Source organism: Quercus lobata, chromosome 2, assembly GCF_001633185.2.
Source record: "Quercus lobata isolate SW786 chromosome 2, ValleyOak3.0 Primary Assembly, whole genome shotgun sequence".
In the NCBI taxonomy this organism is placed as follows: Eukaryota; Viridiplantae; Streptophyta; class Magnoliopsida; order Fagales; family Fagaceae; genus Quercus; species Quercus lobata.
This window is the reverse complement of record NC_044905.1, coordinates 29,786,122-29,800,995: the sequence shown is the minus strand read 5'-3', so window position 1 is coordinate 29,800,995 and position 14,874 is coordinate 29,786,122. Positions and strand designations below refer to the sequence as shown.

Below are 14,874 nucleotides of genomic sequence, written 5' to 3'. Positions count from 1 at the left end.
AAAACTAAACTTATACTTAACCTATAGGTGGTCCAAAAATTTACCCACCAAAATAAATAAATAAATAAAAGAGTGGTGGTGGTCCATCATCCAAACTACACTTTTATTTATATTTTTCTTTTGGCTCTAAACCTCCAATTGAAGATTCACCTAATAATGACTGATGAATAGGACATGTCAAGATATAAACCTCATTCATCTTCAATGGGGACCGTTACTTTCATGCATCCGAGAGGGGCATCCAATTTTTTTTCAATTTGCCAAACTCATGAAAATATACGAAATTCGAACTATAGAACTATAAATTCGAGCGATCGACTTTCATTTCATGGGGACCAGCCTTCACACATAGGTTAACTAGCACCCAACTTTTTTCATTACCCAACCCATGAAAATGGTAGGAAAACACCTCGATAATTAAGTATACACTTTCCAAACGACAACTCATTCAAAGCTTTACTCTTTCCAAAAAAAAAAAAAAAAAATTATATATCAATCTAATTACACTCATTTTTTATTTTGATATGAAAAAGACGAGAAATCATCCATTTAGGGATGACAATGGATTGAGATTATAAGTGTTCTGATCATATGATCCTAATAATAAGGATTTGGAATTCTTCTAGGCTTGAGTTCACATTTTAAAACCCTAACTAGTTTTCAGAAGGGTTTAGGCTATATAACTTAGGTATTTGAACCTACCAAGAGCTTTGTAGGTTAATTAACACATTTTCATTCACAAAGTGTTTAGGGATCTAGAGAGAAAATGATTCTAATTGCGGAGTTAGCAGCATATTGTAACTATCTAATAAAAAAATAAAAAGTTGAATCCAACCAAATTAGTAATTTAAAAGAATTTAAAATTTTCTTACCAACCAAAAAAAGAAGTAATTTTTAGTAGTTGAATCCAACCAAAAAAGAAGTAATTTTTAGTCTTCTTTACACAAAAAAAAGTAAGTTTTCTTTTACGAAGGTAGGTGTAATTTTCCTTTACTCTTTAAAATATTATTTAATTTAGTGTAAAAATACACACTAAAGCTCAAATTTTGTTAAATAGTATTTTAGATATTTAATTTTACGTTAACTACTTTTTTATTTTATTTTATAGAATACTAAATATTTTTAACACACATACACATGGAGAGAGGGGAGAAAGTTTTTTAAAGAAACTTACAATGATGTATATCTAAAAGAGTCTAATTCTTGGATACACAACACATGTTTTAAACCTCTTTAACTCACACTCATTTTCCAATGTGGGATTAACCCACTTTTTTTTTTTTTTTTTTTTTTTTTTGAGAATACTAAATATTTTTAACATACACATACACGAGGAGAGGAGAGAAGGTTAAATACTTAATCCGACACATTTGACATAAATGTTGATAAAATAGTTGGGTAAGTTTGGTACATGATTGGATTTATCAAAAATAAATAGGATGGGTTTGGGATATAATTCCAAAAATTTAATAGAATTTGATATATAAATAGATAGGGGGTTTGGGTTTGGAAAAGTTATTTTAGTACCAAATCAACCGTGCCATTCCTAATTGAATGTCCAAAAAAAAAAAAAATTTGATTTTTTACATTTTTAGATAGCTCTCTTTTCTCTTTGATTAAATATGCAAATCTTTGTTAAGTAAGTGAACAAAGAAAATAAATGGAAGAAACATGATCAAACTCACCTTAAAAAGAATTACTTTAATTATCAAAATAACTTAAAACATGTATAAACTCAAATACTTGCTCATTAATAAATCAAACTCATTAACACCTATATACTTAACAGTGTGTTTGGCAATTTAGAGGGGCATGAGAGGAGACTAATTACCCTTTCTCTTTATTTAGATATTTTTTAAAATGAAGTAGAGAGAAGGGGAATAGACATTCCTCCTTTTTATTTGGATGTTTTAGAAATTAAGTAGCAATCATATAAATTGACAATTTTAAATAAATATATATAAATTGACATCATAAGGGTAAAATATATAATTTAATTTTTTAAAAATATAAATGGAATCTCTTCGTTGCCTCTCCTCCTTCCTCCATCCAAACACATTATGAGACTAATATAATGCTAATAGAACAAAAATTAACAATTTATAGAGCATACTTTTTTTTTTTTTCACAACATTTTTCATAACTAGTTAAGATGTTAAATTATAATTAAAGAAACATAATTTAGTATAGACCAATCACTAATATTACTTTATTATATATGGGAACGAATAATTATTCAATACTTTTTTTTATATAAATATGATAAAATTTTAACTTATGACGTATGTTCCATGATAATTGTTGTTATTGTTGTTGTTATTTTCATTAAAAAAAATGGTGATTATTGTTTATTAACAAGCTAAGATACTGATTGGTTTTTGGTATAAGCAAGATTCAAATCTTATAGTTCTTGTTTGAAGATAAGAGATTTTTACCAATTGAGTTAATTGAAACTCACATAATTATTAAGCACTCTAAGAATATAGTGATGTGATACTTCATTTTTTGGTTGCTGTTTATAATCTCAGTCTATAATTACAAAATGTTAGGGCCTTTTGTAGTTGTACTCTGGTTATGTAATATATTATAAACCCGGTTTAAAACACTAATATTACTATTTTCGTATGTGTTCTAATAAGTATTATTGTTTACTAAATTTTTTTTTTTTTTGGTTGCTTGAATGCATAGTATTTATTAAGAGATATATAGGGTCGGTTTGGATACCGTTTATTTTGTTGAAATTGAAAATTTATTACTGAAATCACTGTAGATAAAAGTAAAAGTTAATTGAAATAATACAGTTGAGTCTATAAATAGTACTAAAAAGTGTAATAAGGCTTATAAATAATAACAAAAATATGTTAAATAATAAAATAAATTTAATTTTTAATCCCTTCCCAAATGCACACATAATTTTTAATATATTTTATGTTATGTGTTGCAAAAAGCTCAAAGTTGGTTAATTTAAAAAAAAAAAAAAAAACTAAATTATTACCTAAAAAGGGATTGAGAAAAAACTAAAAAAGCAAAAGAAAAGAAAAAAAAAAAACAATTTCTAGACACTTTATTACAGACTCCAAGAGTATTATTCCCTCTACTCATGTAATAGGTAGACCCAACACATAGGTCCTATCATGAGCCCACCCCTCATCCTGATACGAGAGAGGGGAGATCAATGCTCCCAAAAAACGTAATAACTTCCCTTAAATTCATGACAGTACTAGGCATTTTAAGGCTATTTACGTGATTGTCGTACTCCCAAATTGATTTCTATAAGATAACACAACAGCAGCCATGTCTGTGGTTATTGAACAAAATTAGGTCAAAGAAAAAGGGTGGAAAAGATCGGGGGCTGATAAAAGAGGACATCAACAATACACGTGGAGAAGGGTCCTACAAGACTTAAACACGTGGAATCCCAGAATGAGGACTCAGCTGACGTGTGTCGACCAGGACCACTGAACCGTTCCCAGAGATTGTCTGCGAAAGAAAAGGAAAAGTTGAACATTTACCAAAAATAAAAATAAAAACACTCCCACGTGTCCTATGGTCCCTAACAAATTAACAATGCTATAGTATATACGCAACCATTTTTCTTTTTTCTTTTTTTAAGAAAAATACGCAACAAAGTTTACCATGCAATTTTAAGTTCACAAGGTTTTAATAGTTATTATATTCCCTCATTATTAATATTACTTTCTTACTTATTATTAAAAAAAAAATTGTCAATTTTTTTAGAATAATAATATGTTCACAACATTTTATAACAAATCCAAATCTTAGGTGACATTGTTATTAGAACATTCACACGTATTCTTACAAAAATTTATGTTTATTTTAATATAAAAACTTACTTTTGTATTTTACATAGTCATTTTTCAAAAATATTTACGTTAAATTATCTGTTCTATTGTCTATTTTATTAGAATATCAATTTGTTTTTAGATTTTTTAATTGTTTCTTTCTTCACATGTTACAACTACCATCTACTATTTTCCTCAATTCTCGTGAAACACAATGAATGAATAAAAAATGCATATGCACAACTATAGTAACCATGTAATTACTATAACTAAGCATTTTTTAATGTTGGTGATTTTTAAGGTGGATTGTCAAAATTTTGCTTTTAGGCTATTTTGCATGGACTACTTATGCAAATGCTCTTAGTGGGTAAAAAAACTAATTTTGTGATGACCAAATTAAAACCATAACACCTTATTATCTGGGTTTTGTTGCTTTTTTTTTTTTTTTGGGAGAAAATCTGGGTTTTGTTGCTTATTGTGAACATGAACATTACTCAAAATTTATTTATTATTGATTTGGTCTATACTTTATACTATTTTGCTGGTCCCCACATCCCCAATGGCATACCACCGTAAATACCCACATTACACAAGGTCAAACTCAAACCCAATTTAAATAAAAGAATAAAAGAAAAAAAGAAAAAGAAAAAAGGTTCCAAGAATTCTGCCGGTTTAGCTCAAGCCAACCCTGTTGCCTGCTTCGAAGCAGACAACGATAGGGACGGCAACAACTAACGGTAACGGAAGCCCATCACCTAACGTCTTCCGTTAAATCCCCGTACTTCACTTTTCCCAATTTTTCCGTACACTCCATCAATTAATTTAAAAAAAAAAAATCAAATCCCACCACTATTCCCCAATGCCGACCGTTATCTTTCTCACGGCACTACCACCACCACCTTTCCGTTACTTTTAACCACACTCTCGAGTTAAATCCCAACCACATTTAGTTAAAGTCTCAAAAAACAAAACACAAAAGCAGCAGCTACAACAACAACAACAACAACATACATTGTCACAACTCACAACATAGTCGCGTAGAGAGTATTATAAGACGCGCGCAAAGCGGTTTTGTGGGATTCTCTTCGTAACGCCGTTTTTCTCCACCTGAGATTCTCTAGAGAGAGAGAGAAAGAGAGAGAGAGAGAGAGGGTGGTTTTGCAAGCTTCAAAGGTGGTTTCGTAACGGTCCGAGGTGGTTTTGCGTTACAATTTGGATCGCAGTCGTTACGAGAAAGAGAAAAGTCGGAGCTTTTCTTGTGTGTAATTAACGGTTTTGGTGTTGTTAATCAATAATTACTAATTAGTGTTAGTTATTATCTGTATATAATAAGTTTAAATCAGGGTCTGACTCTGAGAGACTTGAGAGAGAGAAAGAGTTAGGGAGAGAGAGAGAGAGTGTGTGTTTTTGTTGTGTTTTAGTTTTGTTTCTCTTCTGGGATTTTGGTGTACAATGATGGCGAATCGGGGAGGGTCGTTTTCGCAGGCAAATATTGCGGCGGGTGAAGGTGAAATGAAATGGCGGTTGAGCCGTTAAATTTTTTAATTTATTTTTTTCTTTGGAGTGGGGTTTGTTTGGTTAATTTTCCGGGAAAATGTTGAGAAAATTTTGGTTTTTTGAACTTTGTCAGGGTGTTTGAGAGATGAGCTGTACGTGGAGCTATGGAAGGCTTGTGCGGGCCCACTTGTGGACGTGCCTAAGTCCGGCGAGAGAGTCTTCTATTTCCCTCAGGGTCACATGGAACAAGTAAGTGTTTTTTTTGTGTTTTGGGATCAGGTTCTGTTTGTTTTGCTGGAAAGCTTCTGTCTTTCCCGGAAACGTCAGAATGGATGGGTGTTTTTTTTGTTTTGGTGTTGAATGTTTGAATAGAAACCTGGGGGGGTTTTCCATTTTTGGGTGTGTGTTATTTTTGGTGGGAAATGAAGAAGAAATTAAAAAAGTTTCTATTTTTGAGCTTTGTAGTTGGAGGCTTCAACAAATCAAGAGCTGAATCAGAGGATTCCACTGTTTAAGCTTCCTTCGAAGATTCTTTGTCGTGTTATTCACGTTGAGCTTCTGGTATTTGACTCTCTCTCTCTCTCTCTCTCTGATTATTTTGTTGTGTTTAATTTTTAATTTTGGTTAATTTCTGTTTGGTTACTGAGAAAATGGAGGAAAGAAAATAGAGTGGTATGGTTTCTGGGTCTTACTAAATATAGAAAGCCCAGATCAGCTGGACCAATTGATTGAACTAGGCACAGTTGAATTGGGTTTTTTACTTTCAGTGGTTTCCAAATTACTCAAAGTTTGGGACAAAATTTAAGTAATTCTCCCTATTTGTTGCATTGTTTAAACAAGAAAATAGAACATTGGACTTCTAAAAATTGTTTGTTCGGAAGAACTTATTTTGAGCCTTTTTTTTAGGCTGAACAAGATACGGATGAGGTTTATGCACAGATTACTTTGCAGCCAGAATCAGAGGTAAGAACCAAACGTCTTTGTTTCTGATTTCAACATCTTTTAAAGTTATGGGCTGAAAAAAGTTTTGTGCTGTTGCTTTTGGTTTTGGTTTTGGTTTTGCTTGACTTGTATGATTTTCAATTGTGTAGCAAATTGAGCCTACAAGTCCTGATCACTGCCCTCCTGAACCACCAAAACCAACTGTTCACTCTTTTTGTAAAGTTTTGACTGCATCTGATACAAGCACCCATGGCGGGTTTTCTGTTCTCCGCAAACATGCCACTGAATGCCTTCCCCCACTGGTAATGATTTTCTTTTTTTAGATTAGTGGTTTTCGATGTTCTCTCTCTCTGTGTTACTGATTTCCACAACTGAATTTACTTCAGGATATGACCCAGTCAACCCCTACTCAAGAATTGGTTGCCAAGGATCTTCATGGTTATGCGTGGCATTTTAAACATATTTTCAGAGGTAATCAATTTTATCTGCTAGTAAATCTTGTCCTTTGTTATTCGGGTGTGGTTCTACTAATTTAGTAACAGATGGTTTTTATCCCTTTTGAGTTAATTGAACTGTCCCTGGTGAATTAGATTTAGACATGCTGCTTGAAGAAATCAGACAACCTAATCTATACTTTTGTTTTCATTTAAAACAGGTCAACCACGAAGGCACTTGCTTACAACAGGATGGAGTGTGTTTGTGACATCAAAGAGATTAGTTGCCGGGGATACCTTTGTATTTCTGAGGTATATACTGTACTTTGTTTTTTTCTTCTTGTCTCTTTATTATTCTTTTTTGTTAGATGTCTATTTCCAATGTTTCAAAGCTTTAATTCATTAATGAATTGGTTATCTAGAGGAGAAAATGGACAATTGCGTGTTGGGGTAAGGCGCCTTGCCCATCAACAGAGCAGCATGCCATCATCTGTGATTTCAAGTCAGAGCATGCACTTAGGAGTGCTTGCAACTGCATCTCATGCTGTTTCAACCCAAACTCTCTTTGTAGTCTATTATAAGCCAAGGTATTAAATGTTACTTTAAAAAAAAAAAAAAAGGAACTAGAAAAGACGTCTTTGTTTAATAATTCCTGTAAAGTATATCACATCATTGATTTTATTTGCTTTGGCAAAAATGATTAGGACAAGCCAGTTCATAATAAGCCTGAACAAGTATTTGGAAGCTGTTAACAATAAAGTTGGAGTTGGCATGAGATTTAAGATGAACTTTGAGGGGGAGGATTCTCCAGAGAGAAAGTAAGAAAATTCCAAAACATATTACTATTAGATTGTTTGTTGTGCAAGTTTTCTTAGAAAGATTCTTTTTCTGCATTTTTGATTGATCAGGTTTTCGGGCACAATAATTGGGACTGAAGATATTTCTCCTCATTGGGAAAAATCAACATGGCGATCGCTAAAAGTAATTTATTTTTTCCCATTTTCCTCGTTACTTCAAATTAATATGGCCATCCAATTTCATTATTTTCTTCTTTATATTAGGTTCATTGGGATGAACCTGCATCAATTCCAAGACCTGATAGGGTTTCACCATGGGAGATAGAACCCTTTGTGGCTTCTATGCCTGCAAGCCTAACTCAACCTGCCATGGCAAAGAACAAAAGGCCCCGAACACCCATTGAGCTTCCAACTCATGGTGAGATAAACATTTTTTTTCTTTCATTCCATTTGCACTTTTCACCTGATTAATTGGTTACATTCTAAGTACCTCTTCACTCTCTCTCTCTAACTTTTAGATAATACTACTTCGACTACATCAACTCTCTGGAATTCTGGATTGACTCAGACCCATGAAATGACACAACTTATGGCTGAAGGAAAAAGAAGTGAAAACCATGTGTGGCATCACAAGCAGATAGATATTAACAGCAACAGCAACTCTATTTCAAGGACTCAGACTGATGGGAGCCGGTTTTCTTCTCCCCGTACATGTGCTACTCAGCATTTATTTCAGGAGATGGTGGATGATAGCAAAAGTGTCTCTGCTTGGCCTGCTCACCTAGGCTATTCAACTCCACACTCATTAAAACTAAACAATGATCCATTGCCCGACCCTGTAGAAAAAGCGAAGAAAACTGAAACTGCTACTAGTTACCGAATCTTTGGTTTTGAGCTGATTAGTCACTCTACAGGCTCACTTCCTGTAGAGAATGCAACTGTGCAACCAGTCAGTGTGTCTAGTGGCTCCACAGAAGGACATGTCAGTACCCTCTCAGCAATTGATTCGGACCAGAAGTCTGATCTCTCCAAGGGTTCTAAAGATAGGCAACTGGGACAGCTGCAAGTGCCGTCAAAGGAGATTCAGAGCAAGCAAAACTGCTTTGCTTCAACCAGAAGTCGCACCAAGGTGCTGATTGGAAAATGATTTATTATTTAATAACAAGATTTTATGGCCCTTGTACAAAGTTCTGAAAGAATTTTTTTTTGTTTGTTTGGTCTTCAAATTTGCAAAAGGTTCAAATGCAGGGGGTTGCTGTTGGTCGAGCTGTGGACCTAACCATGTTGGAAGGATATGAACAGCTTATAGATGAACTTGAGGAGATGTTTGATATCAAGGGACAGCTTCGCCCTCGTAATAAGTGGGAAATTGTGTATACTGATGATGAAGGGGATATGATGCTCGTGGGAGACGATCCATGGCAGTAAGTTTCTTCAATCCTATCTGTGACAAAATAAAATATGATTCATACTGAAATGTTTGGCAGTTTCTATATGACATGTTCCATAGTTTTATGTCCTTTCTCTATTGCAAAATAAAAAATATGGTTTCATATTAAAGTAGTGAAATTATTTGGAGTTTTCTCTAGGAAATGTTCCTCAGTCCAGTGATTTTAAATTTTTGTTGTAATTGTCTTGCAGGGAATTCTGTAACATGGTGAGAAGAATCTTAATATGTTCTAGCCAGGACGTGAAGAAGCTGAGCCCAGGAAGGAAACTGCCTATGTCTTCCATAGAAGGCGAAGGGACAGTTATAAGCTCGGAGTCAGCAGAAAATTGAAACATGTCTTTGTTTAGTTTATTTGCATCTTTTCTTTTTGGTCAGTCATTGTTGTTTGTTTGTGGGGAGAGAAAGTGGGTTTATTTTTTGTGCTAGGACATGTTTGAAGTTGGAAGGAGAAAAAGACATACTGGCTAATTGATGGCTCATTTTTAAGAGTTAACATCTTGAAACTCAACAAGCTCATTATGCATTAGTGGGGGAATTAGAGAGTCTAGGCTTAGAAAATCTTGTGCATACTTAATGGGAAATTGTGGTGGGGGTGGCAGTGGGGTTGCTAGTGAGTGGGACTCACACTCACTGTGATATAAGGGTACTGAATAATTAGAGGGGTTTGAGTGAGTGGGTGTCGGCATTCAGTCTTTGTTTATTGTGATTGTAAATAGTGTTATTTAACTGTAATCTTGCTCTTTAGCGAGTGGAAATTGGCATGGTTTCTTCTTTAGCTATATTGGCTCTTTTTTTTTGCATGATGTAATTAAATTACTGGATGGCCTAGCCGGCCGTTGTGTTTTTTTTTTTTGATAGGTAGCCGGCTGTTGTTCTTGTCGCCTTATGCATGTTCAATTATATCTTGATTGTACCATGAAAGGAGTGTACTTGTGATGGTTTCAGGAGATGCTCAAAAACTGTGGGAAGGGTATTATGCGTACCTGTTGGTTTTAGGGGACAATCTACCTAGTGGCGAAGCCAGAATCTACATATGATATATGCACTTACACAAAAGAGATTCATTTAAATACTAAGTGATATTTAATGTAATTATAAAAAATTAAAATAAAATAAAAATCTACAAAAGAAGAAGAAGCTTATTCATGATATTGTAGTTATTTATTGAGATATTTATAACATGAGTGATCTATTTTTTAAATTTTTTTTAGAGCCAAAACTCAAGTTATAAATGAAACTATTAGTAGTTAGATAGGTACTAAGTGCAATATATGTGAATTTCTATTATTTTGGTTAATGTGTTCCCATAAAATGTTCAAATTATAATATGATATGAACAAACTAAAAAAAATTCAATACAAGGCATCTAGTGGAGGACTTAAGGTTCCTCAATGATTCATTTAGAAGTTATGTTTTTTTTAAGACCAAAGAAACAAAGTGACATTTAATAAACCCAAAAACAAAAAGTAGACGGGAGTATTTAATGATAAAGGTATTTTTTCACCTTCTAAAAAAACTGTAGGTATTTTTTAGGCGAGCCAGGGAGGACAACTCTCCCCCCCCCCCCCCCCTCTCCCGGGGGCAAGTGGATGGGGGAATCTACACCATGTGTTATGGGCCTTTTGGCTCCTTCTTGCTATTGCCAATGATGAGGATGAGGCAAGTAAAAAGGTCCATAGGCCTAGAACTAGCAACATCGATGAAAATCACAAATTTGGAGTTGGAAGTAGTGAGAATAGTGGAAAAGATTTGAGGTTAGAAAATGGTGGTGATATGAAGGAGGTATAGTGATGGCAATTTTAGGGTTGTATAGTTGGATTAGATTACTCAGTTCTTTGACACCAAAATCGATGACTGATCGATGAGATTTAGGTCTGACATGTCAAAAACTGCCATCGACCAAAGGTTGTTGTTGAAACCTTTTGAACCTTGTTAGTTTGGTTCTATCTGATCAAATTTAGGTAGGATGTCAAATTTGTGGACACCCCTAGTTGCTACCCATTGAAGTAAGGAATCATGACATATATGTTTGAAAATGATTCAATTTTGAGAGAGTTGAAAAAAACCTATTAGGGAAAGGTCCTCTTATTGCTTTTATGCCCACATCGTATATAGTCCAAACTTTCTCATAATGTTCATTATTGAACTCAAGAACCGCTTCAATGGGCTCATAACCTAGCCCTTAGAAAATACTATAGCCCTAGGTGGGTGAACACTACCTCCTTTCAACCCTTTGAGCTAATTTTAGTGCAAATATGCAAATAAACTATATGCTCATTAGTTTCTCTCATCCAATGGTCCAGGTAGCCAAAATTTAACTTCAGGTGGGCCGGGGTTTGTCCCCCTAGGTAATCACTCCTTTTGAGTTACTTAGGACTTGTTTGGTTTAGGGCTTACTTAGTTTTCATAACTCAGTACTCAATTTTTATAATTCAAAATTAAAATCCATAACTCATAACCCAAACCCCACTATCACTAAAAAAATCTAACACTTTTGTTTGGTCACAAAAGTCAGTCATATATCTCAGTTTTTAACTCCACTTTATGCCAAAATGATGGACCCACCCACTAACAGTATACAAAACATTATGGTTGCTACCCACGTCCCTTTTCTTTTTTGCTCTTCATCCTTTTTCATATTCTTCAATCAGAAAACCCATAAAATGCAGAGTAGCCGATACACCCAAACCAAGCTCTACCACCACCAATGACAAACCCAGAATCCACCACCATCAACCAAGCTCCACCACCACCAACGGCAAACCTAGAAACCCACTACCACAACCTCCACCACCAATAGCCCTCAACACAACCACAACCTCAACCAAAAAATCCGAAAGAATAAAAAATCCAAACCCACCAATAACCCTCAACCAAAACCACAACTTCCACTAAAAAATCCAAATGAATGCACAGAAAACCCACAACCAGAAGCTCCACCATAGCCCAAGCCTCAAACCACAACCACAACAAAAAACCCAAACCCAAATCCTTAGATCGGAAACCCAAATCACGAAAATAGAAAATTGAGGAGAGAGATGAATTGATCTAGCAAAAGGGAGGAGTGAGGGAGAGAGAAAATGCTTACCTAAACTCAAGAGAGAGAAAATGATCTAGCAAAGGGGGGGGGGGAGAGAGAGAGAGAGAGAGAGAGGCTGAGCTTGTACTGATCTGGGATGCTTGAATTGAGAGACTCGATTGAGAGCCATCTCACAGTGGCTCATGGTGGTTTATGGAGGAGCAATGGAGGTTTGGTGAGGAGAGAGCTCTAGGTTGAAGGGGAGGAGAGGCAATGGTAATATCACATGAGTTCTGAACTAATGTGACAACACAGGTTATGGGCCCTACAAACTCCTTATATTTACCATTGTTGCCACTGAGAATTAGTTTTTAGTTTTTGAAAACACCCAATTCCTGTTTCTGGTTTCCATCACTCTAACTCAAAATTTTGAGTTAGAGCGATGGAAACAAGTGTTAAAAACCAATCCAAACAGAAAATTTTTTATGGGACCCACACGTTTTGGAAACTTAGTGATGAAAATTGAGTGATATGATCCAAAATCTTGGTAATCCAAATAGGCCCTTAATAATTAATATGATTGTAAATCCTCCAAATTTGCTAAACGATTTAGTCCACAAAGAAGAATTAACCCTGCACTTAGTAATTGTCATTGATTTCCTTCTGGAAATGGAGGAATAGAGTTATTTTTTCAAGGGGAGCTGGTGCATACAAGAGACCTTGCTATTGCTATATCTTAATGTTTTAAGGAGCATAACAAAGCCCAGAGTATATAGAAAAGAGACCTCACATCTAACGACTCTTTGAGATCAATGGTATCAGGTTTCTATTGGGGTTAACTTCGTGCCTGGATGAGAATCATTATAAAGTGCATTCCATGCCAGAGGCAAACGCCATTTGAAATGCACTTCGAGTAGCGAAAAACACACACACACACACACACATGAACCTTTAACTCCCTCCTTATTTTAGAACTCTTGTGGCTAGAATTAGACTGCAATAGCCCACCTATTACCCCAAGGTTTCAGGAAAAAGCCTATCATAGGATCAATGGTTCCAAGATCACTGGCCTAGCATGTAATCTCTTAGTTGCTGAAAAAAATTAGAAAACTCCCTCCTTTTCTTTTCTTATAAAAGCCTTAAGAGATTAATGTTCCTCATGTAGACATTAGCATCTCTACATCTGCTTTCGTGGGTTCATACTTCATAATTGCCTCCATTAAGAAGAATTTAATATGCAAAAATTCAGAAAACTTACAAGTAAATAAATTCACTCTCAAAGGAATGATAATATATATATACTAGTCAATCTAATTGCTATGCTCTCATAAATCATATGTAAGCATTTGTGTGGGCTCCTAGTATACATAGCTCATTCATGCTCCCTTAAAATTCTTGCCACCCCGTTCTTGCTCCTCACACTATCATTATGTCCAATGACTCCAATCTACTTGTTAGGGAAATAACACCTTTGAAAAATTTCAATTGAGACCTTAAATATAACATATAGGGACACAAGGCACTATTTATCCAAAAGTTTAAGCTTTAAATTTGGGCCTAATTATGTTATATTAATTAATTTATCAACTTTTATAGTGTATATCCAACAATAACAAATATAATTTTGCTCAATTATTTATATCTATCATTAATTTTACATTAGTATCCACAATTAATACAAAAGTGACCAATTTTAAAACATGAAAGTGGAGGTAAAAAACGTGTGTAAGTTAATCATTCGCACTTTTACCAAAAAAAGGCTGTGATTAACGTGTGTAAGTTAATCATTACCTTAAGTTAATATTAACACGTTCTTAAGGGTAAGTTAATCATTAACACAAATCAAAACAAGAAATTTGAAAAACTTACTGTCGGGCTTGTGAGAGTGTCTTGAGTGAGATTGAGAGTTCGAGAGAGAGAGGGAGAGACCTAAGGCTTTGTCGACGCCGATTCTTCTCTATCGACAAATGCCTACAAACCCAACTCAAAATCAGTGAATCAAACCCTAAATATGTTATTGCATATAGAGACAGTGTAAAGTGTGTGTGAGAGAGATAGAGAGAGTGTGTGTGTGTTACTGATTGATAAGAACGGAATGGAGAGGAGGGAGGAAGGGGATTCGGAGAGGGTGGAAGTGAGGGAAGGAGGGGAGTGTGTTGAAGCTTTGAGGTTGCTTGAGATCGTTGAGAGTGGTTTGAGAGTGTTTTGTGGAGTTAGCGTTTTTTTCAATTGTGTTTCGTTGAGGGATTTTTTTATTTTATTTTTTATTTATACTAAAAGTTGAAGCCGCGTTTAAAGAAACGCAACTCCAGACATGTAGAAGTTGCGTTTAATCAATGTAGCTCTATAAATGTCTAAGCTGCGTTTATTAAACACAGCTCCAAACTTGTAAACCAGCTGAAATGCAGCTCCAGACATATTGAAAAAAAAAAAAAAAAATCCGGGATGGGACTGAAGCCGCGTTTTTTAAAACGCGGCTTCAGTACTTATTATGATGCAAAGATTTTAGAATCTACTTGGTTCAAAGTGGGATTTACATACAATAATGTTTTGAATTTACATTACACGTGTGATAATATTACAGGTTATATATATATACATAGAGAGAGAGAGAGAATGACGTCCACGTGATTGGCCACAACACCTAAACAAATGGTGTTACTGGTATGCTAGGATTTACAAGTTGGACTGGATATTTTTAAGTTGATGGTTGTGCATGTATAGCATTTTCACTGCATTCAAGACAGTAGGAGCCTCTGATAGCTATTGATCATGATGCGTACAAGTGCATGTTAAACTTGGAGTCTTGCTCACTGCTCAGTGCTCACCCATACCACATTAAACTCTGATAGCATGAAACCTTAGGGAAATATCTCCCAGAGCTTTAAATTAATATGAATATGCCACTGACTTTGTTAATTAATTCATACCA

General features: G+C 34.8%; 1 protein-coding gene across 1 annotated transcript; it reads left to right on the top strand.

Annotated features, from left to right (window-relative positions):
- Positions 1 to 4,786: 4,786 nt before the first annotated feature.
- Positions 4,787 to 9,719, top strand: LOC115975252 (auxin response factor 9). The gene is made up of 14 exons (XM_031095964.1): positions 4,787 to 5,310; positions 5,434 to 5,549; positions 5,766 to 5,861; positions 6,207 to 6,263; positions 6,392 to 6,544; positions 6,629 to 6,713; positions 6,898 to 6,988; positions 7,099 to 7,263; positions 7,381 to 7,494; positions 7,585 to 7,657; positions 7,738 to 7,891; positions 7,992 to 8,602; positions 8,710 to 8,897; positions 9,115 to 9,719. Exons 1-14 carry the CDS (start codon positions 5,256 to 5,258, stop codon positions 9,251 to 9,253), a joined length of 2,097 nt encoding a protein of 698 aa, XP_030951824.1. The 5' UTR covers positions 4,787 to 5,255; the 3' UTR covers positions 9,254 to 9,719.
- Positions 9,720 to 14,874: the final 5,155 nt, after the last annotated feature.